General features: G+C 42.1%; 1 protein-coding gene across 2 annotated transcripts in view; it reads right to left on the reverse strand.

Moving 5' to 3' along the window:
* The window catches only part of RSU1 (Ras suppressor protein 1), a 171,392-nt gene that overhangs the window by 131,954 nt on the left and 14,061 nt on the right, over positions 1 to 25,377 (reverse strand). For both annotated transcript variants that reach the window (XM_019746074.2, XM_019746076.2), the window contains exons 3-4: positions 18,975 to 19,025; positions 1,793 to 1,913 (exon numbers count right to left, since the gene is read on the reverse strand). In XM_019746074.2, coding sequence (XP_019601633.2) covers positions 1,793 to 1,913; positions 18,975 to 19,025 — 172 coding nt within the window. The remainder of the gene's footprint in view (positions 1 to 1,792; positions 1,914 to 18,974; positions 19,026 to 25,377) is intronic.

Here is a 25,377-nt window from a genome sequence, read left to right on the forward strand (position 1 = left end):
TCGTTCTCTCCATCTGAGATGTCTTCCCTCTGCTTAGGAGTCTGAGAAATTCCTTCTTGTGCATCAAGAATCGGCTGCAATAACACCCTTGTAGGAAACCTTCCCCTGAGAAAATAACCTGTAGCCTAACGTGCTCCTGGTCCCTCTCCCCCACTGCCCCCCACGTCAGTGACCCAGCTGTACACTGTCACTGCTCACTGACACCCGGCTTGGCCCACGATTAAGGCCAGGAATTGTAATTTCACCACTGACCCCCAGCACTAGCAAGGGTCCTGATGCAGAATGGGCACTTACGCAGTCACAACATAAATGAATTAATAAATAAAACGATGATGATAATGATAGCTAACACTTAAGGAATATTTACTATGTGCCAGATCCTATTCCTAGTGCTTACATGCAAATAACTGATTTCATAAATGAAGAAATTAACAGTAAGAACAGATCTGGTTTTACATATCTATGTGTATCTAGTTTTAGCTTCTTTCTTACATGCAAATTAAATATCCGACTTAATCATTTTCAAAACAAAGATATAAATGGAAAATCCTTTCTTTTCTGATTTGCCAGATGGGTATACAGTCTCCATGTTTGTAGGGGGGAAAAAGCCATCTGATCTAAAGTGACACTTCCCTTCTTTCAACTCTACTTCCCCTCAAACATTAGAGAAAAGAATGCTTGTGGATCTTTTAAACATTGTCTCTGAACCACAGTGAACATTAAAATAAAGAGTGTCTAACCAAACTCCCCGGGGAGAGCATGAACTAAACTAAAACTCATTCCATGAGTGAGGTTTTTTCTTTCCCCACGATTATTTCTTGTTAAATTGACAAATACCTGGCCAGTTCCTATTACCACCCCATGTAAATCACTAACTTAACTAGAGCTTTCCATGGCTATAATTTCATGAATATATTACTTCACACATTGGATGAAGCATAAGTGGGCAGTTTCATCTAAAAGAGCTGCAACAACAACGAGGCTGGACTTCAGAAGCCCACATTTTGGGTGTCTGATGGAGAGGGCACGGACCCCAAACAAAGGGTCCTCTGCCCAGTTCTGCCACTACCCTCAGGCCCGATCAGGAGCAAGTCACCTGACCTCTAGGAAAGGGCATGACTCCCTCTCCAGGAAACGGAAGCAGTCACGCCACCTGCCCACCCTCCCTCGTAATGGTTCAGAGGGTCAAATCCTGACAGGAGGACTTTGAAAACTACACAGCAGTATGCGACTACAAGGTATTATTATTATTCACTGCTACCTGCTTCTGCCACCTCAACTGAATCCAAACGCCGTCCTTCATCTTTGTATGAAGACAGACATAGGATTAGAACCTCTCAATGACATGAAAGAATTCCAAGAATCAATGAAGCCGCGTTGAGCAAGGTTCCCTCCCCTGCATAGAAGGAAGGTGCTTTGTAAACTACCTCTACTTAATACAGAGAGAAAAATCAACCCTATTACAACTGGTCTGAACAGTTAATGCTATGCAAATAAGTCCCTTCTCAGTCAACAGAACTGAAATAAAATTTTATTGGAAACAAAATTCAGTTAAAAAAAAAGATCCTTTATTGCACCAACAATTAGCTTCTCAATTAACTCTCAAGTAGATACGCACTAATGTAGGCCAGTGAAAGAATGTATTAAAAACAATAAAACTTCTTTTCAAAACCTAAAACATAAAAAGAAATGAGAACTCAGCTTCCCCCAATCAGGGATGTAAACGGTACCCCTGCCCTCGCCCAGCCCATACCCCCTTCCCTCTTCCCCGCTTCCTCTCACCGACACTCACCCGAGGTTCAGGTGCTTGAGTTTCTGAAGGCTGCTGATCTGGGTGGGCAGCTCCTCAATCTGGTTGTTAAAAAAGTTGAGCACTTCCAAATTCTTCAGTTCCGCTATGTTTGGTGGTACGGCTACGGAAACAAACGCCGAGTGTGAACACAGGAACCGTTCGCACTACAAGGAATGCCAGCAACACACCGTATTTTTCTTTCATGTGCAAGAGAGATGTACGATCATCTAATTCTTGTACACTTATATTTTGCAGGTTTTTCTTAGGTTGTAACTCACCACCGAGTAGACATGGAAATGTTTCTTCGAAGGGCAAAAGAGAACTTCTGTGCCCAAAACAGTCTTAAAGTGAATTTGCAAAACATGTATACTTTTATAATTGTCATAGGACCTAAGATGTGCAACTGTTTCCTTCCTTTTTGTTTCCTTGCAGTTCCACCAGAGAAAGACGGTGAACTCCAATTCTCTTCCTGATACATTCCTCGAGCTATTTTAATAATCTGGTATCTGAAGAGCTGTTCTCTTAACATTGCACTAAATCACCACAATTTATGTTCAACCTTAAACGATGCAATATTCAACCTACCTAGTTTCCGAGTTTAGCCTCTGGCCTTTGCACCTTGATCAATACACACACACAAACACACACACACACACACGCGTTGCATCAGATTAGCAACAGATCGATGCACTGTTATTTTATAGAAATATTTTATAGACGAGCATGACATGAATACTACTATGCAGATGAAGTAGATCAAAGGTTAATATACCACTGGGGCCTGAAACTTTCTTCCTTCCATAGAGTATACACTCGCAAATACAAATTTAAAGGCCAATGGCATCTTTACCTGAAAAGTACTCTCAAATGGCAGCACAAATACTTTCCATAGATTGTACTTCTTCATGTATCCCATTTGCTGATTTGATTTAGTCTTTTCTACAAACATTTGTTATTGGCTAAGAGCTCATCCACGGTTCACACAAACACCAATACCAAGACTGTCCGGGTATCTGAAACCACTGACAGGGGACGTGGGCACATCACAAGAAAGTGTTTTCTCTCATCCCCGTATATTTACTCCCCCTCCCACCAGCTTCTTCCAGGGAATCTTCCAAAAAGCTGGGAAAACCTGGGAGCACCTCTGCCTAGACCCACTACAAAGGTGTGTGTAAAATTCCAAACAGTCTCTAAAATATTCAAGGGGAGAGCCACTCCAAGAACTCCCGTGTGGCACTCCCAGGGGAATAAGTACAGAGGACAGGCAGACGGCTCCTTACAGGGTTGAGTCATCATTTTCAGCTTTATAAGACGTCTAGGGTACCAATGACCTGATTTCTTTTAGAGGGAAGAAAGCTTGGGAAGGAAAATGCTTTCATTGGAGGAAGGGACTGTGAAGAATACAAATCATTCTAGACGAAGGCACTTGGGACGAAGCAGCGATCCAGATGGAGAATGAGCAAGGCATGGATTCATTACTGAGCCTGGTGGTGGGGAGGGGCGACAAAAGGACAGATTTTAATGGGATAATTGAGGCAGCTGGGACTTACTCCCAGAAACCACACTCTTGGACACCAGCATGAACGCATGTGCGCCCTACCTGTGCAATTTGGCTGCAAAAGCATTTTAGATGTGAAGTCGATAATGTACTTTTGTACAAATGAATGGTATTCACTTTGTGTAAATGATCATGGAGAAACTCGGGCTGTGCCTGCTGAGTCACCAGGTGTCAGCTTGGACCACGAAGTGTGGGAGCGCCACAGATGACAACAACACTGCTCAGAGACATCACCCTTTCTTTCTCCCTGCTCACCACCCAGCGACCACAAAGTTTCTCTCCCTGCATTCATCTGATTAGTGTGAAGAGCAATAAAGAAAGTTAGTGCAACCAGGAGAAAATGATGATCCCAATTTAGCCACAAACCAAGAATAATGCAGCCAGAATTACTGCTGCCTTCCCAAAGTTACTTTGCCAATGCAATTAAATGCTGGTCTGGAGGTATCGCCTTTTTGACAGGATGAGAGATTATTTCACTCTCCTTGCTAAATCAGTCCAATTTAAAACCACAAATTATGCGAAATGTGATTTAGGGCTTTGTTTTGTGGACACAAACAATAACCCCACATTCAATTTACTAAACCTCTCCCAGCCCCTTGGTGTGCGTGTGAAGATTGTGTTTGAGACTGCATTCAAGCTAGAGGGGAAAAAAATTACACAGCTAATATTCTTCCTAAACCATAGAATTTTTCCCCCGGCCATAGTAAAAAGCAAAAGAAATTAACATTCAGACCTGTCTGGATGGAATAACATTCACTCTTTCCACCAATATTTAGCGAATGCTTATTATGTGCACAGCACCACACTTTTAGCATTTTCAATCCTTTGGGAATAATGTAAGAAAGGCATACTGTTCAAAGAAAGTAAATTACAAAAGAAGGGGTATCAGAGTCCATAAATGGAAACAGGTCTAATGCTTGGAAAACTAACTCACCCCAACAAAACTGTCTATAAACCATAATTAGCTAACAACAGTTGTGCAATAACTAAACCATAACATACATAGCAGGAATAACTTACGAAAAGCTATTATGAAAAGTTGGCAGCAATAAATTTGAGGTGTGATCAAACAATACAGTGAATGTTTAAGTAAAAAAATGTATTACAGTAAAAGACACATTGTCATTAATCCCCCTCAAAATACTCTCCCCGCTTCAAACACACTTATCCCATCATTCTTGCTACTTCTGAAGCAGTTCTGGAAGTCCTCTTTCGTGAGTGTCTTTAGTTGTGCTGTCATGGCTGCCTCGATGTCCTGAATCATTTTGACTTTGGAGAAGAGCCAGAAGTCGTGGATGAATAAGGTGGATGAGGACACACCATAATATTTTTTTATTTGACAGAAATTGCTGTGTACCAGAAGCAATGTCAGACACAGAGCGTTGTCATGATGGAGGATGATTTACGGCACACGTTAAAACACACCTTCTCTCAACCATAGCTCACACCCCACTGACTGCACCAAACGAGTTGAAACTTGTCACACCCTCTTACTAAGATTCGACGTGCTGCTTCCCATATTGAAGATCCCTGCCTTTCCGTTGGATGGCACTCGGCAGCAGCATTCACTGTATGTCTTGATCACAGCGGAAAGGCTCTGTGTCACACATCACTTCTGGTATATGGCAATTTCTGTCAAATAAAAACATTATGGTGTGTCCACATCCAGCTTATTCACTGGATCTAGCACCGTGTGACTTCTGGCTCTTCCCCAAGGTCAAAATGACCCTGAAAGGTAAACGTTTTGAATTGATTTGGAACATTGAGGCAGCCATGACACCTCAACTAAAGACACAAAATAGAACTTCCAGAACTGCTTCAGAAATTGACAAGAATGATGGGATAAGTGTTTTTGAAGCGAGGGGGAGTATTCTGAGGGGGATTAATGCTGATGTGTCTTTTACTGTAACACTTTTTTTTTTTTTTTTTTAATTTAGACATTCACCATAGTTTTTGACCACACCTTGTATGTCACTGGTCAGAATATCCTGGTGGAATTTTTTGAGATATCTATGTGACACATGAGCAAGAAGAAGAAATTTAAAATATATGTAAATAGTGAGCACCAAGCTATTTCTGATTATGTGTTTGAAATGTTCCTTTTTCATCAATCTATCCAGATTCTGACCATCACCCCAGCGGTACTTACACGGCCTACAGACAACAAGCAAGTTCACACACCAGAGAAACAGAGGACAGAGTGATGCAGGGACACGGCAGTCCTGGCCTGCTCATCTCAGGCTGACACTAGCCTTCCCCGATAAGTCCTTAAAATCTGTGTGTGCCCCTTACTCAACTCACCACCTCTCTGGGCTTCTGCTTCCTCCAGCCTAAAAGGAGAGGGCTGGACTATAACCATTTCTAAATTCTCTTCTAGCTGGCTTTGACATTCTATGGTTGTAAGAGCTGGATTATAAAAATCAATATGGATTTAAATAAGGGAACAAACGGGGCCCTCAATTAGGAAGCTTAGTCATGTAGAACTCTGCTTGTGACAGAATTCAGTGTCATTTTCTCTCCAGCAGTGATGGCTGCTTTAATTTGGGGGCTTCGGTTGCTAGATTTGGGAGAAAGGTCCCTAGCTACTCTTAGGTGTTCCTGGCTCCTAGATGCCATTTGGCTCTGGTCAAATGGTCAGGGGACTGCTGGGGAAGTGCTCGACCCAGAGCTTCCACCATGTTTTGAAAAAGGTGACGAAGATGTGGTCATGTCACCGCAGAAACTATGCCCAGAGACTGGTCTCAATCTTCTGGAAATCTAAGAACCCGAATGCTGTTCTAGAGTTGCACCTACCCAAGAACCATGTGCTGGTCCAGACTCAGTAATGACACCCTGGTTTCTGGATGGTTCCACAAGAAGAAGCCCAAAATGCTTAGGAAGCTCAGAAGCAGGCAGCCCCGAAGGGGACTCGCCTAATCTCCTGCATTAATGTGTCTTTAAAAAGCTCCCTTCCGAGGCAGGAAGCCTCGGAAAGCACTGACTGGACACAGTAGACAGACCAGAGCTCCAACCGTTAGAAACCGCTGAGCCAGCTTTATTCCTGAGTAACAGCTTGACGTCTTCTAGAGGACGTATCATCCTCCTTCCTCACTGGTTACGTCACCACAGGCACAGGTGCCAGGGGCTGCACAGCTCAAGGGTACTCAACACAATCAATGTTACACTCAAGAACACGCTCCCCCAACTATCGCCTCCCCCAAGAGAAGAACCTACATAAATGACTGGTATAGCAACTGGAGATCCACTTTAGGAGCACTTTGTTCTGGGATATGCAACTAATAATTACACAATAAATAACTTTTTTTAAAATTTAAGTTCATTGGGGTGACAATGTTAGGGAAGTTACATAGGTTTCAAGTGTACAGTTGTGTAATACATCATCTATACATCACATTGTGTGTTCTCCACCCAGAGTCAGTTCTCCTTCCATCATCATATATTTGATCCCCCTTACCCTCATCTCTGGTAACCACTAAACTATTGTGTGTGTCTATGAGTTTTTGTTTCTTCATTTGTTTGTCTTATTCCTTTGCTGTTTTCAGTTTTATATCTTATTTTTTAAAGCCTTCTATCCATACAATAATTAACAGGGTCTGCTCTGGGCTGGGCTGTCCCGTATGCAATCACTAGTTAAATGTGGCTATTTAAACTGAAATCCAGATTGGGCATGTAAATTGGGGCAGCTGCTATGACAAACAGGATGGCAGCTCCTCAAAATATTAAAAATAGAACTACCACACGTGCCAGCCAATCCACTTCTGGGTATTTATCCAAACAACTCAGGAGTCCATCAACAGATGAATGGATAAAAAAATGTGATATATACATGATGGAATATTGTTTGGCCATAAAAAAGAAGAAAATCCTGCCATCTGTGACAACATGGATGGCCCCTGAAGACATTATGCTAAGTGAAATAAGTCAGACAGAGAAAGACAAATACAGTGATCTCACTTACATGTGGAATCTAAAGAAAAAAAATAAACGAACAAAACAGAAACAGACCCATAGAAGAATAGATCAGATTTGTGGTTACCAGAGAAAGGGCTCGGGGAGGTGAGGGGTTGGGTGAGGAAACTGGATGAACGTATTAAAAAAAAAAGAAGAAGAAAAAAAATAAATCTACAGTTGAAATTAAATAAAATTAATAATTCAGTTGCTTGGTCAGACTGGCCACATTTCAAGAACCTGACAGCCACATGTGGCTACTGCACTGGGGAACTTGGGTACAAAACATGGCCATCGCTGCAGAAAGTTCCGCTGGGCAGGGCTGCCCTAAAGCAGTGCGCAAACCTTCCAGGATACCAGAATTACAGGAGGGCTTACTAAAACAGACTGGGGTGGGGAGATACCCCAGGCTTTCTGATTCAGTGGGTTAGGGACAAGGCCAGAGAATCTGCATTTCCAACAAGTCCCCATGGGACTGTGATGCTGCTGCTCTGGGGACCATGCTTTGGTTAGAAAACTTCTAACTCATTGGTGACACCACCATCATTCACGTAATGCACATGTCCCTTACCAAACATAATAATGCTATGAGATTATAAAAAAATAAATCTCATCCAAATGAAGACTCCTCTGTCACCTCAGTGAGCTACTGAGTCTGGAGGTGGATGAAAAGTGAAAAGAAAAAAAAAAAAAAAAAGAAAAGGAAAGAGACGCTCTCGGTGGCCAATGCACCCAAGCTGGGGGCTGGAATCAAACCATTTCCGGTGCACTTCCGCTTCCCCACACAGACCGTTGCGGTGAATCAGTATGAACTAGTATGAAAAAAGCACTGACTCCCCTCGTCCATCGAATTAAGTCACTCAGCAGCCACCTCATCACGCCCAAGTGTGGTCACATGGAGAGATGCCACTTGCTGTACTTCTGGCCTTTAAAATGCTGAGGTCTACACGGAGAACGCTGCTGGCAGTGACAGCACAGACACACCAGCTGGGGGACAGCCGATCCGGGGGCTTTCTGAGCAAAAGCATCTTGTGGCCCCTGAGGCAAAGAACACAACTGTGAAGAGTGACAGGCTCAGGGAGCAGCAGGCCCCACGCAAAACATAAGGACAGGAGCACGCCTGCGAGCAGCCCACGGGAGGGCCGGTGGGCCATGCCTAGGTCTTCAGAGCCATATGGACAGCCCCGGAAGCCTGTCCTCTCAGCAACAAAAGGGTGGTGATGGACCAGGCACCGTGCACCCACCCACGCTGCTGGGAAGCCGGAATCTGCGCAGAACAGATGTAGGTTTCCGTTATCTGCATGGACATGAAATCCGGAGGTGAACTCCATCCACCACTTCCAGCAAAGTGCTGAGCAGTGAGAAGGACACTCTGCCCAAGTATTTCTGCAGAAGCACCCAGACTGTTTCTAGCTCTGGTAATTCCTGCAAAGGACAGGTGCTAGGCTGGGCCATGAAAACCAGGGGACCCTGCCCACACGCCTCTCTGAAAAACCAAATTCAAGGTTCAGCGACTGCCTCCTTTATGGAAACCAAGGATGGACTATTACCCACCACAAGTGCAGTAAGAGGGCGACTTAATGGGAACCAAGGGCTGCCGGGAGCACAGGACCAGTGGTGGGCTTGCTCCCTGTGCTGCTACAGGTAACACGCTGCTGTCCTGTGTCCATTTCCAGACACCAAAGTACCACAGACCCGTCGGCCAAACCAGGGCCACAGATACCATACGGGACAAGGCAAAGCAAAACACAGCGAACGGCACTGCTGTCCCATTTAGCATAAATGTTTATACTAAACACAGGGGATTTTTGTCTGTTGCCACATAACAAATAAAAACATCCAGTCGAATTGTTTACATGATTCTGCTGCTTTAAAAACATTAATTAAAATGGTTTAAAAATGTCTTTAACTTATAGAACATTTCATCCGCAAACTGCAGAACACACCTCTCTTTAACAGAGGAGGATAAAGTAAGAGAGGGATAGAAGAGGTTATCAAAGGGAAGCCAGTTAGATTCCTAAGTAACACCGCTACAAGAAAGCTGCTGAAACATTTATGAAAAATATGAGAATACATGAAAATGAGTCAGATTACTCAGTATACATATTATACATAGAGTGGGGGGAGAAAGACCATGTAAGAGGAAACAGTGAAAGCAAACACTGCTTTGCCCCAACATTTGATGAATATGATACAGGATAACAACCATCACCCCCCCCCCGCCCCCCCCCTAACGTAGCAAGGTGAAAAGAAGCCAAATTAACAGAGGATATATGAAATGTGACTTGGGACATTGTTCACCAGAGTGAAAGGACAGTCCTTTTCATCCTTTGCCACAATAGCTGGAAGACGTTAGTCTATTCACACCACAGAGGTGATGTCTAGACTAATTATATAGATGCCAATTCTTTCAGCCAATTAGGAATCATAGTCCTGAATGTCGTTTTAATGATTACATGGAAAGAGAATCTCTTCATGCTCGCATACAAACGATTATGCGCTTCAGAATTTTACATGCAAAAAAAGGTTCCTGTGTACTTACAGTGATTCGTGACTTGTGTTTTCTGGCCAAAAAACACAAGGTAAATAATAAACTAATTATATCTCAGCATAAAAATCTGAAGTCCAAAAGTGTACTGATGATAACTAACTTTGTAGATTTTATGGGATTTTCCCCAAAAGCAGCTATTAAGAGAGTGTATTGCAGTAGTTACAGGTTATTTAAAAACACAAAGTTTATGAAACAGTAAAGCAAATTCTCATTTAAAAGGATCTGTATGGTCCTCCAGGTAATAATAAAATAGCAAAATATCTAAACATCCACCGAGTAACTGCCAGTATTAACAGCCAAATATTATTAGCTTTATAAATGACAACAGGAATGCTACTTTCAGTAAGTCATCGGTATTTACCGAGTACCCACACCTCCGAGTGCATGCTTACTGCACGCATTATGGGCCTCCTTAAGATTCCGCTGCTTAAGTAATTTTAACCAAAAAAATCTCCGATTTAATTCACTGCAAAAAAAAAAAAAAAGTCCTACTCTTTCAGCAATCATGAGAATAATTAATTATCCAAAAATGAGGGGAAAATGTTACAAACGAGCAGTAGACAGATTTTATAGCATGAAGTCCAACATGCAAATATATATGTCCTTGGGCTATAAAAAGTGTACACAGAGAGCCAAAGAAATGTCCTAAAAAGCTGACAAGCATGAATTTCTGCTCCTGTGAGGATGCAAAAATTAGTTGTGTGAATCTTGCGCTAACTTCCCAGAGAGAACCAAGGGATGGTCCACGTAACCTTCAGGACTTCCAAATCCTGAATTCTTTTAGGAACACACCTTTGAAATCACACTCCAGTGCTGAGAAGCTACACCGCCCGCAAGGCGACACATCAATAAATAGCTTTAATCTGGGAGCTGGGTGGGAAAAGCAGCACTAAGAGGAAAGGCCAGAGCACTGGATGGCCTGGGAGGACGTGACATCTAGTGAAGGGTGAGAAATGGACAGAGGCTCCACTAGTAAAAAACACGCAAGAAGTTCTGAAACTGGCAAGAGCGAGAAGGAAAAGGACAACATGGAAAAACTCCATTCAATGGGGAATGCAAGCTCACAGTCATAAAAAGAGCTCTCTAGGCTCTTAAATAAGTATCACTAAAATGCAGAATTTTATACACACACGCTCTCCATCCTCAATTATTAACACTGAGAGGGAGATAAAAGACAAGTCAAATTCACACGCATGCGCGAACACACACACACACACACACACACACACACACACACACACACGGCTCGGCCAATAGTTCCCATCTCTTTTACAGTTAAGAATTATTTCAGCAAGAGGCCACACTGGGTTGCTTCGCTTCCTTCCTTGCCTTATGTTTCGATGCTGAGGAGGGAAGTAATTACATGAGTCGGGAAGGATGGGCGTGGGGGAAGATGCCCAGTGCTAGAAAAACCCACACAGTAGCTTTGTTAAATCTCCTCTAAAGATGACAACTATGCTTTTGAGCCTTAGGAATTCTCCCCGCTCTTCTATTCGAACAAGTAAAGATCCAGGGACAAGGCTTCGTCCACGGAGCACCGAGCTGTGCCTCAGTGGGCCCTGGAAAGCGCACACATATATCAGTGGCAGAGGCAGCAGGGGAATGGCTGGCAGAGGCTCTGAAGCCATAAAAAGCCCCCTCCCCGCCTTCCAGCTCTCCTTACTTAACCACTGTAAGCCTGCTGCTTCCATGGCATACAGAATAGGATGTTGATAAACGCTAGCTCTTTTCTCCCCTTCCTTTCAAACTGAAGTCATGACGTATGTGGAGCATGGTCTGTCAGAGTCTATAAGCTGTGGGGTGCCTTCACTTTATTTTCCACGCAGCGCTGGTTCAGGGGGCTTCACGGTAAAAGATGAGAATTCATCTCAACTTCTTGAAGGATGAGCAAGATTTGGAGAGAGGGGCAGGTACTTCTGACCAGAGAAGAATCAGGTGTTCAGAACAGAGAATATACAGGCAGGAAGAAAAGGCTAAAGGAACAGCAAAAAACTAAACAAAAGAATGTTCACAGAAAATAGCTGAAAAGGAGGTCCATGAGTGTTAACTAGTGGTCAGTCATATCAGCATGGTGTTTTGTCCTATTAAGCTGATTGAGAAAGAGAAAGAAAAATTGAAATGGGAAAGGCATTCTCAAGGTTTTATTGGAGCTAAAAATATGTGCCTGTATGCACGCACGGACATGAATTCCATTCAACGTTACAAATCCTTGTTTAAAATATATATATACATACACATACATAGACATAGACATATATATATATATATATATATATATATATATATATACACGCACACACACATATACACACAAAGGATGCCAAAAAAAATGTATACACATTTTAAGAAAGGAAAAAAACTGTATTAAAATTGTAATATTCAATATATACCTATAACAAAAGATGAATACAAGTCATGTGTATACATTTTTTTGGCACCCCTGTAAGTCACAGGATGTTCAGTACAGCATAGGGAATAGAGTCAGTGGAACAGCTATATACGTTGTCAGAGGGGTAGTGGGCTTTGGGGGGAAGGGGGTTATCACTTGGTGAGGGGGTGTAAATGTCTATTACGTTGTTTTGTACACCTGAAACTAATTTAAAAAATTAATTTAAAAAGATTAATGTATAGTTTTAATGGGATTTGCAAATTTGTTGAAATTATAACCATTACGTGCACATCTCTAGGGAGCATGGACACAGCCTTCACCCTATTCTTTAACATCAGTGAGTTGTGAAAGGTTAAAAAGAACTGCTCTAGACGCACCTCTTAGAATATCCTCTCCCACCCTCCTCACACCACACACTCGTATGCACACACCACACACACGCAAACATACCATCTCGGAGAGAGACAGTCAACAGATGGTTTAGATATAAATTATTGCTATGAAATCAATTTTGTTGGGCAGTTCTACTGTAAACAGTAAAGGATACCCTTTGCAAGATCAGCTCCCCCAAATGAGCTAGTTATGATTTGGACAGGGCCAGATCCAACCTACCCCCACTTTATGTTCTCCCCAACCCACCACCATTCTGAAATTCTCATGATTGAAGCCTTCCATTTAGAAAGACACTGTGGAAGAATTAATACACTACATTTAGCTAGCACAGGGCAGGGATTGCAGAAAAGGTCCACTGTGGTTGGTGGGGCTGCATTCAGGGGATCAGGGGACCACAGTCTCTGAGCTGAGGACACAATCCCATCAACAACCAGTTTCTCCCACCTCCCCCGCTGACCTTAGACCATGCGGGTTCTGGACTATGGGGTCAACAGATTCTCCCACGGATGCTCTTGCACGCTTCCTTACCAAAACCAAAACAACAGCAAACTCCCAATTGCAAGCTATTTTTTATGGTTATCTAACCACTGGTACCATCCGATAGATATTGTTTAATTTATAGCTGTCAGACTCAAAAATGCTGGGTATCTGTTTTTTCAAATCCAATCTTTCAAATGATGGCCCAGTAACTGATAAATGTGCACTAATTAAAAAAATAAGCTATTGATCAAAGCCTCCATATTATAAATACATTTATACTTTGTTAAAATGCAAACAGCAAGTTGTTTTGACATTGTCACAAGATAAATTCATGACACAGAGACGATTTATTTTGCATATTCTCCCTCATAGTTTAATTTCATACAAGCCATGCACAAGAACTTTTGCATAAGGCATGACAAATAATCTAGGAAAGAGGAAATAACTAAGAGACTTTAGAACAGGGTGTTGGAAGAAAGACCAGTGAAGGTCATTCTTATGAGTTGAAATAGTTACGTTTTCTCATTCATCTCAACAATCTATTATGTCTGTAGCAAAGTATTTCAATTTATTATGCTTTTTTAAAAACTGCTTCATTTTCCTCCTTATAATTGGATCTGCATATTTGGAGAATGCATTATTTTTATGTGGAGTCTGGTGCTTAATTCATTTATAATAACACTCATGGCAGGTAGCCTATCAATATATACATCTGCATAAAATTTTAAATATTATGTTAACTTCTGTATATTTAGAACATTATCTTTGATAAAGAAATTATTGAACTAAAAAACATGCCTAGCATTGCTTGTTCCCTATCATTTCAAATTCATACGTAAGCTATAAGTAATAGGAAATAGTCTATTTAAAAAAAAAACCACACACACACACCTTAAGCCATAAAACTTAGGTTTACGGCCCGCCTCGCCATTTCCGATACATTATATGACAAGATATGGTCACATTAAGGCCTGAAACTGCAGGCAAAACTGCTAATACCTCAAAGAAAGGTTTGACATGGCAGTTAAAAGTTCAAAGAATAAAACTAAACCATTACATTCAGAGACCCACACTTATAAAAGGTTTACAGAGTTGGCTGCTCAGTGTGTGCACAGAGCAAAAAGATATCCTTTGTATTCCTTGCACAAAATGATGGGTACTTAATTCTCAATATGCATGGGTCACAAAATGAAAAATACTGTTGTCATATTTAAGGTGCTAGCACTATATGTAATATGGGTCTTGCTGTAAGAATACAGTTATTTAAATATTATTACACAAAATTAAGAAAAGCTTCACGTTAAAAAATTATGCTCAGAGATTGTTTTATCACTGATGCAGAATGTAATTCATTTCACAATGCATAGTATTCCTCCCTACACATGGCACTTTGTAGAAGGAGCAATACAAATATGCACAAATGCACATTTTCCTGAGATTTACACATTATTTTTTAATTAAAACCTGGTTACATACATATATATTTTAAATTTTCTTCCAGGGAGGTGGGAGGGGGGGAATCTCCCGTATACTCAATACAAAAATACTAAGAAGGCAATAAAATTCTTCCCATTTGAAGATATTGGGAGAGAAAGTTTCTTACTTAAGAAAGTAGCCCTAATGAACACTAAAAAAATGGTATGTGAAAGTGAATATGCAGTTTTAGAAGCAAAACAAAAATAACATACCTCCTTACAGGAGGATCTACCTTAATTATGGTAAAACTGCACTATACAAATGGCAAGAGCAATACGCCCCATTGAACAGAGCCAAACAGCTTGCAAAATATTTCATCTGGCAATACAAATTTGCTTTTTAATCTTTAGGCACAAACCCCTGGTGGGGGAAAATACACCTATATCCATCTCAACAGTGACCTCTAGTGGACAAGTCTTAAATGGTTCTCTCAAAAAGAAATTCCTCTTTGAGACAAAAGTAGAAAAACATTTACAAAACTAACACTTCCAAACAGCATAACCAGCAGGGATCAGATTAAAGAGCAGACGGAAAAGGATTCAGCTAACACAGGCTTACAAGGCAGGGCAGGGGGTGGAGGAGTAGGGCAGAGGGAGGAAGTCGGCCTTGGGAATAACTGCTACTTTCATTCCCTTCTTTGGAAACAGAGCGATCCCGCCCTGGGGTGTATCATCTCGGCGTGCTGCTGGGACTTGGCACAATTCATCAACTACCAATCCATTAATCCACCGGTGTTAACTGCCTAGTTCATGTTCACCACGCGCTGGGCATTTTTGTGAAGGAGGGGATACAAAATAGCATCAGACAGGGCTCCTCGCCTCAGGGTACAGTTAACTGTATGAAGAAATGAGTAAATAATTTGGGACCTTAACTATATAAACTAAGTGAACGAGTAACAGGCCCAGAAGCCATGAGACCTAGAGTGGTAAAGGAAGTTTTATGGGGCAGAGACCCTCTCCTGAGCCCATGAGGTCGCTGGGTGGAAAAAGCATCCGTGGCCGGTGACGGGTCCCAGATTTCGCCACCTGCGGATTCTCAGGTGGACCTGAGGCATGCCATCCCAGCACGTCATTCCTCAACTGCGAAAGAACCCAGTGGCCATACAGATGATACGACACCACCTTCCAGGATCTAAGGTAATGTTTCTTTCGCGCTCTCACAGTCCAGCACATTTGAAATGAATCCATGAGACAGGAGTTTGTGGTGGCCGTGTCAAGTCCTGTTACTGGTTAGTACAGTAACCGCCCGCTCTCCCCACCACTACCACCACTTCACCTCAGACCAGCCTTTCCTCTGTCCCCTCCCCTGCATTCACTGCTTCCTCCCATCACCTGCTCTCTGCAGGAGGCTGGGAAGCCACTGTGTGCTCCGCAACAGGCATGAGACAAGACTAGGACATGGACCCCGCTTTCCAGAAAGCCTAAGATGTATGTGGAGGGAGAAAAACATGAAGCAACAGAAGGAAGTGCTCCACTACCGTGAAGAGTCTATGAACAACAGGACTTTGCAAAGGGAAGAGAGATTTGCAGTTGGCCCGGCTGTCAGGCCACCTCCAGGGGCGGGTGGGGAGCAAGGCCACTGCAAAGTAGAAGGGAGGGGCAAGGCGGTCTGAAACAGAGCAGGGCTGGGCAGGGGGAGGAGATGGAGAACCTTCCTACAGCAGCACGTGGGGAGGAAAGGCTGGCTGCAGGATGTGGGCCAGAGCAGGGCTGGGTGTGTGCGGTATCGCAGGGAAAGTGGTGCTTCCGAAAGGACGGCTTGGTGGCAGAACCTCACCTTGTCTCTGAAACCATGCCCATTGTGCCAGAAAGAACCTCTGTGGGGTTCCCAGACCACACCTGCCCAGTCACAGCAAAAAGGCAGAAGGAAAAGGTTCACCTGCTACTCTGCCTCCTGCCTTCTTAAATACGTCCTGGAAACGCACATAGCTGGGAACATGGCTGCAGGCAGAACAATTTCCCTCTGACTTCCCGATTTCCAAAACCCATCAACACAGCCCCAACCCCCCAGGTCTAAATTTCAAGTGTCACTGTAAAAATGATGCACCTTTAACAGCAACTGGCTTGACAACTTTGGAATACTTTTAATAAACTATACTCTAGAAAACTTCAAGAATTTCTGCTCACAAAACCTCAGGGAATTTAAGGATCACGAGCCCACTTTCAGCTTCCTGGTGGCCTCTCTCGTACTGCGCTAGGTGGACCTGTTGATGGCAAAACCACCAGCAGGGACAGAAAGTCAACTCAGTGTCACATTGTTCCGATGGCCTCGCAGATACTGATGCTGTTGTGTGGGGTCAAACGGTGTCCCCAGATTAGGTCCCGGTTTGAACAAGCCAATCATTCATTCCCTAAGCCCACAAGTGGAAGTGTCAGAGAATGGTGTAAGTGGCATGCTAGGAGAAAAACACAAACACAAGGACGTTTGCAGACAAAAGGAATGCTGAGGGTTTCATCTTTTGAGTCCTAGTGGTTTTAACGTAGCGCTGTCAGCCAGTCCCTATTAAAAAACCACGGAAAGTGAAAGACACTGATTACAATAAAAAGTGACAGCAGGGCGTGCTCAGCCACTTACACACCATGCATATTTATATTGCCATCAAATAGACATATTTACTATAAACACTTGAAAAACCATAGCAAAGTCATTCATTTAAATGCCAGAAAAATAGGAAGAGATGCTAATTTGACCTTAGTGGAACAGATTGGGTGTCACTGACACCCCTCACAATGGCTTGAAACAGAATTTACCAAGACATTTAATTAGAGTTTACTGGATTAGGTCAAGAGTGTCTGAAATGAGGAAAAAAGAAAAAAAAAAATCAGGCAAAGAAGAAGAAACATGAAGTTGGGATCCATTCACAGTCAGCCTCTTTAAGAGCAGCACAATTTAACTCCATGTTTATGCCTAAAATAATTTTACATTACATACCTAGAAGAAGAAACCATCCATCGATCCCTCAGATTCCCATCTTTGTGGACATGTTAAAAAAAAAATAAACTAAAACTATCTGAAGGATTTTGTAAAGAACAGATCAATTAATGAATATAGTAGGAATAAAACATGTTTTGTTTTTCTGTTTGAATGTAAACTGATTTGCTCTAATGACGCAGCTCTAATAATGGTAATCTCGGCAATGAAGAAACGTTTTTATGAACTATGCAGTAATGAGCTTGAGGAGTTTCTGCTCACAAAATCTTGGGGCATTTAGTGAGGATGCCGTCCAGCCTTCCAAACAAACAGCTAAACCCCTCTGACTGGGATTAGGGTTTCAGGGGACAACAGGACTGTTTGCTACAAAAAACAATAAAGGTGACAGCATACTGCCTGTTACAGAAAGGATTACACGTTACCTGTAGCCCTCACTTTCAGCTGCTGTGGCCCCCGCAACTCAAACAGGACAATTGTGCCCCCCGCACCTTTGCCTGACAAATCCGTGCTTTTTGCTAAAAATGAACTAATCTGCCTGTCTCCTCCACACGAGGGGCCCTGCCACTCTTAATTCGAGATTATCAACAGCTCTGTGACATTGCTTCAAGCTGTATATGACGCACATACGCACATAAATTAATGGCACAAATCCCTCAAGATGACATTCTGCTCAATTTCATTGAACTCGGAAAGCTCCCGAACAAATTCTTGCCACATGATTAGAAAATCATTCAGGTCTGCAGGAAATATGGCAAGCACAAAGAAGTGACAGTCAATTAGGAATGAGAAAGGAGAGTGGGTCCCTGTCATTAAAGTCTTTAAAGCCACAGCTCTGACAATAAAATCATTCACACAAGGTATTCTTATAAAAGCAGGTATTAAATCTACTGCGGTATATGTTAACCACACTGTGACACTCACTACCAATACCCCACGGAATTTTTCTTGGAAACCAGATTCAAGAATTTGAAAATGGCAAATGCAAATTTATATAATTTATGCAACTGTGTGGTTTTCTTCCCCTATCAAACAGGGCAGAAAAGCATATCAACAGTTAAATTTTCCCCTCTGAGGAGGAAATCTAGATGAAAGCAAAGAACTCTTATTCTAATATTTTTTGATAATTGTTTTTCATGGAACACTAATGCATGGCCCATCCGTTCAGGTCACTGCAGCATTCACCATCCCTGAATTCAGGACCATTCCCAGAAAAGCAATGTCATTTTTTTCCCTTCACTTTACACACACAATAGGAAAGAATCCTCAAGACAGAGCAAAGTACAAAACTACAGGATCACAATATGCTAATAAATATTAGTGTCACCAAAATAAATATTAGGTTTCCCCAAATAAACAATTGTCATTAGTGTCTTCAAAGGAAAAAAAGGAATCAGCGGAATCACACATTACTACCTAAAAGTCAGAAACTGGGAAACAAATGATAAAGTCAACTCACTTGTTAGCTTGTTGTGGCTGAGGACCAGTTGTGTGATGTGGGCTAAGGAGACTGTAAAAGAAAAAAAAAAGAAAAAAAATCACAGTCAGTTCACGTATCCAAATTAGAGCTACACTCCTACAAGGCAAAGTGCTAAATTATTTTCACAGGTTGAAGTGTTACCACTCACAAAAACAGAAGCAAGGATTCATAGAACACTGTCTGTTAAATGCAACACCAAATTAAGAAAAGTCATGTAATTAGCGGTGTGATTAGCACAGCAAGTTGGAGCTAATGCGATTAATGTCACAGGACCAGACGTTACCAGGGCCAGTCAGTTTTGCTTGGAGATCTGGTTTCTGCGGGCCCAGCCTTAGTCATCCAGCTCAACAAACCGTGCCCATGGGAGAACCAGCCAGCAGTGTGCAGAGGCCCAAAGCCCTGAGCTAAAAACTATCACATCAAGGCAGAAAGATCACGTAACAGAGGCTGGCAGCACATTACTTCATCGACGCCCACTGTCAACCCAGAAATTCTTCTACTCACTACCAGATGATCAAAAAATAAAAACGTCCTGTAAAAAAATGTTGGTTGACGTTTTAATGCACAGCAATTTTCAAACATTACCACGGAGGTTTAATCTGCTAAACAACGTTAGGTTTGCCTAAAAGATGGTTTTTCCAAGTATAAAGAAAAAATACGAACACAGATCCACCAAAAAAGAAAAAAAAAAAGCCCCAACAATAAAAGGGATCTGCCTTCCATTTTGTTTAGGGCTCTAAAATGTCACTGTATGCTCAGCATCACGCACACACACACACACACACACACACAGAGACTTCATTATCTATATTACTGAAAACATGCATTCGCACCACCACATCCAATTCCAATACAGCATGACACGGTTCATTCTAGTCTCCTCCCTTTCCATATTTGTAATTCCCTTCTCTAACAGTGAGAACTCTGGCTTCCATGACCTTTAACCTGCCTACTTAATCACTACTTCTGTATGTAACTGCACAGAAGTGTCTCACAGCTAGACTGGGACAGCTGTAGGGTTTCCGGGTGGGAATTCCCGCCCGATCTCAGGAATTTTTTTCACTTTCCCGTTCCTGAATCCCGAGATACAAACTGTTTTCTGTTCTCCACCATGAATCGTCTCCACAAAGTGGCACCCGATACTATGAACCACCTGGGTACAAGGAGCCGATTTTCCCGATTTCCTGACCAACTTTTCTTGGGATTTGAGAACAGAAAAGCGAAAAGCAAAAAAAATTCCCTAGAATGGGTAGGAATTCCCGCCCTGAAACCCTAGCAATAAATAGGAAAAATGTCTAAGAGATACATTGTGAGTAGTACGCTTAGTTCCCATTGTTGGTATTACTGGGTTCAAGGAACCGATTTTCCCAATTTCCCAACCAACTTTTCTCGGGATTCGGGAATGGGAAAGTGAGAAAATTTCACTAGAACAGGCGGGAATTCTCGCCCGGAAACCCTAAGCCTCTATGCTTCTCTGCAGGCACACCAGAAGTCTGGTACTGACTCCTGGACAAAATCAGGCTACCTAGCGATGCATGATGTTCTGTTTAAAGGTGAAAACAATCTGAAGGCCCCCAGGGCCAACCTGTTGACAAGTTTACGGATGTGCAAACTAATGGCTTACACCTGAGTACACGTGTATGACCAGGCGGGCAGAAAATACCAGGCTGGACGCTACTGCCTGTGCTCTCCTGAAACTCTGAGTCCTCTAGATGTTGTGATGGTTCATATCTGGAGGTGAAATATGTCCTGGGCAGCTAAGAAACCACCCTGGGGAGTCACCAGTGAGCCTCTCAGGCCCCTGATGGTCATCTGTCCCTGCTTATTCCTCTAAGCCACGTAAGAGTAGGTTCTACGGATTCTTCCGAGTCCTTTCAACTCCCTGTGTAGTAATGCAGTAACCAATCACCTCTCCACCCCTTCCTCCGACCAGGACACCTCCGCATTCTGCTCAGGCTTACCCTTCTTATCCGCCCCCATCCGCCTCCCCCTGCCTCACCTTGGACTTCCCAAGCCAGGCTCCCCATCCCACACAGATGCTCTCCTCACCCCATTCGGGTTCCCACACCCCGCTCTAGGCCACCATGCCTCCCCAAACACCGGGCACCTCTCTTTCTCTACCCCACTTACTGGCTTTAGGACAGAACCACTAGGGAAAGGGGAAAGGCAAAGCAGATGAGCATTTCTTCAGTTTCTAAAAGTCACAATAATAGCTTCCCATGTGACATTTAAGACTGTAGACCCTGAAGAACATCTCAGACATTTTCACTTCTAAGAGTTAAGACTCTTTTGTCTACCAAATAAAGCATGCCTTTACCTCTGAGTTATACAGTATGACATAAAAAAAAAAAAATCTCAAAGAGCTGCACTTGTACCAAACAAGATGAAACAGATGCACAGATATATCAGTTGAGACGCTGACCAGCTAGCTCCACGTGAGAACAAACCACAAACAAAGGGGTTACACAAAACAGGAATTTCTCTCTCATGTACACACAGGCAATCCAGAGGTGCCTGTTGCTTGTTCCCCAACTATCCCCATTGCATGGGTTATGTCTCATGGTCCAAGATGGGTGCCTGAGCTTAACTATCAGGTCTACCCTTCAGGAAGATGGTAAAGTGTGTGTGGTGGGGTGGGGGGCGGGGAGGGAAAGCCTTCTTCCTTTAGGAAACTTCCAAGAAATTGCATATGACACTTCCACTTATAAGCAATTAATCAAAATTTTGTAATACAGTGATGTCTAGCTGCAAGAGAGGCAGGGAAATGCAGTCTGTATTCCAGGTGACCATGTGCTGGTCAAAATTAGGAGTGAACTAAATCAGGAAAAGATGGGGAAAAATGAAACTAGCAGACAACTAGTGGCCTGTTACACTCCATCTGAGTGTCACAGAAATCAATTGATTACAAAAGAAAACTGATAATCCCATCTCTTCCTCCTGCCTTAATTTTTTCTAAAATATCACAACTAATTAAAAAGAAAAAAATTTTTGCTCTTCTCCCAACTAACATTCCCAATGAAAGATTTAATTAGGGAAAGCTGGTTCTTTCCAATCATTTCACTGTGTCATTCAATAAGCACTTAGCAAGAAAGGAAGTTATAAAATTTAAAACTTTTTTTTTAATAGATAAGAGAAATCCAATTATTGTTTCAGCTGATCACACCACTAGGATGTCTTTTCCTTTCTCACTATTGTTATAGGGATACATGCTAAATAAAGTAGGTGAGAGGGAGAAAAATTAGAACTGGGGAAAAAAAAGTTAAAAAAGATCTTTAAAATATTTAAGGCAACAAAGGAGGCTGGGCAGGGTCTGTGGGAAGGGCAGTTGGGTTGGACAGAATCAAAAATCACAAAATCAGTCACAAAGCCTGGTACAGGCAAAGACCAAGTAGCAGCACACGTCCTTATAAAACCAGCCACTCCTTTCCACTTAACAATGGTGAGTTCATTGTGAGTCTTGTATGGAAACTACACTGTTAAAAAAGAAGGAAGAAAAGGTCTACCAAAATAGAACAGATTATTTAAAAGTACAAAAGCTATTGTAGTCAAGCATGTTGGGAAAATGGAAGCAGGCTATACCCACTGACCTGCCCTGCTAACCTGAATCACACACTGGGAGGTCTTCCACTGTGTGAAGAACACTGTAATTGTCCTGCTACCATAAACTGTCAAGAATGAGCACTGCCAGAGCAGTGAAAACTGTTATTAAAATTCCTAGAGTCATATTCAACTATGCTTTGCCCAGCTATTTTCAAAGTAGAATATATTTCAAGAGCCAGCTAAGAAGTGAATTGACACAGTTAAATGTTACTGTGCCTTGGCTATCCTCTCTCTAGCCTTTAGAAATGGCATGTTGCTGAACACTGTATTGGGCCAAAATGAAGAGTGGGAAACAAAATTGGGAGGGAGGTGAGGTTGCTGGCACTGTATACATGATTTATGATCATTCGTACTCTAGCCAAAAAGGCAATCAGCAGGAAAACGCTACAAGAGGAACTGGTTGGTTCAAAAATTTCTCAAGAGAGACAAGCAAGGACTCACTTGCTTGGTATTTACTGAGCACACTCAGAGCACCGAGTCCAACTTGGAGACCCTCACAGGAGTAGCGGCAGCCACACACTCTGGGAAGCCTGGGACAATCTCAGATTCTGCCTCCTGTTCCTCTCAAAACTATCCTGGTTTGGGTAACAAACTATAGTCACTGAATTTAGGAACCACAGAACAGGCACCAAAATCCCAGGTATAAAAGGATCATGGATACAAGCCAAGTGTATCTGCAAGGATCATGGCAGTTCAGAAGGAAATGGGATGGATGACACATCCAAAAATGCTACAGGGCAGAGGGTACACCAGGCAATGAAGCTGGACTTGGAAGATATATGGAACCTAGAGGTTATGGAAGAAATCCTAGGTCTCATATGTGAGCAAAAATGATGGAAAACAGGGAAGGCACAGGACTGGAGGGGCCACCCGTATTTTAATTAAATAAATTCAGAGGAAAAATCAAAGGAATAACTAAACCTTCCTAGAAAAAGAACCATCATGACTAGATAACATGTGGAAGCACATATTATTATTTAAAATATGTTCGTTTTTTTTTCCTTCTTCATCAGCATAAAGTAGGCAGCATGAGAAAAGTAAGTATGATGAAATCCACAGCACCATAAGATAAAATTACAGACCTGTTTTCAAAATAACCCAACATATTACAAAGATGTGGCACACTGGAAATTGTCTCTAGTTTTCAGTTTGGCAAATTATTTCTTTGGTAGCACTTTAAAGAGAGTAGAAAGTTCTAGCTTCACAGCATGACATTTATATCCCCAGGCGGGGGTGAGGGGGACGGACACGGCCAGGATGACATAAGGGGAAATGATACTTGAAAGTTTCTGCAATGTTGTCCTGGTTTGGAATTGGCCATCTTTGGGTTCCAGATGGAAGGTTCTGTAACGCTGGTCACAAAAACTAGACTGCAACACCAGTTCACTTCACCGACTGCATTCTGAATGGAAGCAATCAGAAAAACACTGCTACCGTCAGAAGGCAAATGGTTTACCCCTTTTTGACAGCTCTTGTGATATCAAATGCTGCCATGTCGGAAGAACCACCATACCTCCTGGGATATTCAAAGAGAGCTACCTTGTTTGACCTTTCCAGGGGACCACATTCAAATTCTATGTAATTCTACAGATTACATTGCAAACAGTATCCTCTGTTAATTCATGTCCTCCCAAAGTTGTAGGCCAAAAAGAATTTGAACTCAAAATGCATTACGGTTCCAATGGCTTTTCCATGTTGGCTCCCCAGTAGGCTAAACACAGCAACAGTCCTAAATAACCCTAATTCACAGATTCAACAGGGGTGTGGGACCCAGACAGATGTCAGCAGCAGGAAGCTGGGTTTTACGTTTAAACGATTCATGATTAAAATGCCTGCCCATGTTACATGGCTGAAGTTATTTCACCCTTGATAGTAGGATACAGATTCAGATCTTAAACATGTAGATTCTGACAATACATTAAAGACAGACAATAAAATGTTTGGAACCAAGATATAATATAAATACCACATTCATCAACACACTCAGAATCATAAAAACATTTCTTTCGAATTTCATTCATAATTTAAAATTTCAAAAAAAAAAAAAAAAGAAAGAAAAAAATCACCATGGTAGGAAAGCTTTCCTTTACGACTAATTATTTTGGAGAGTTGGAAACGTTTTAGGAACAAGTTTTCAAAATTGATTACTTGACTGAATTCTATTTACAGATAAAGGGTCTATCAATCATAATTAATTGGTCTTTCATTCAACAGAAAGCAATTCATCATGTGTGACCACTGAAAAAACTTTACTACCTCTTTCTGTACATAAATAAGAGCAAAGAAATCACATGTGCTGAGAAACTGCCCCCCCCCATGAGCTGGTCATTGATGGTGGGCTTTGCATCCATTGGGATTAAGTCAAAAGATCCTAGATCCAAGTCACTGTGTTATTAAAAACGTGGAGCCCACGTCATTCCCATCCAAACACATCACTTCAGGAAAAAAAAAAAAGGACGATTATATTTCTGAAGACGTCTAGAAAAATTAAAGATAAAAATATAGTAATTAACTAAGATACATACAAAGTCATTAATTGCTCTGGAGATTTGAATAGGACAGTATTAACAAATACTCAGCAAATTATGACCGTCTTGCAAGACCGTACTTAACGTGGTGTGAGAGGCACAGACTATGTGTTAGACACAGTTACTGCCCTCAACAAGCTTACTCTGTAATACAGTCGTCCCCTGCTTACCTGCCTCTTCACTTTTCACAATTCCACTTACCTGTGGTCAACCATGGACTAAAATACTAACTGGAAAATTCCAGAAATAAACAG

The sequence above is a fragment of the Rhinolophus sinicus genome, linkage group LG02 (assembly GCF_036562045.2).
Source record: "Rhinolophus sinicus isolate RSC01 linkage group LG02, ASM3656204v1, whole genome shotgun sequence".
Taxonomy (NCBI): Eukaryota; Metazoa; Chordata; class Mammalia; order Chiroptera; family Rhinolophidae; genus Rhinolophus; species Rhinolophus sinicus.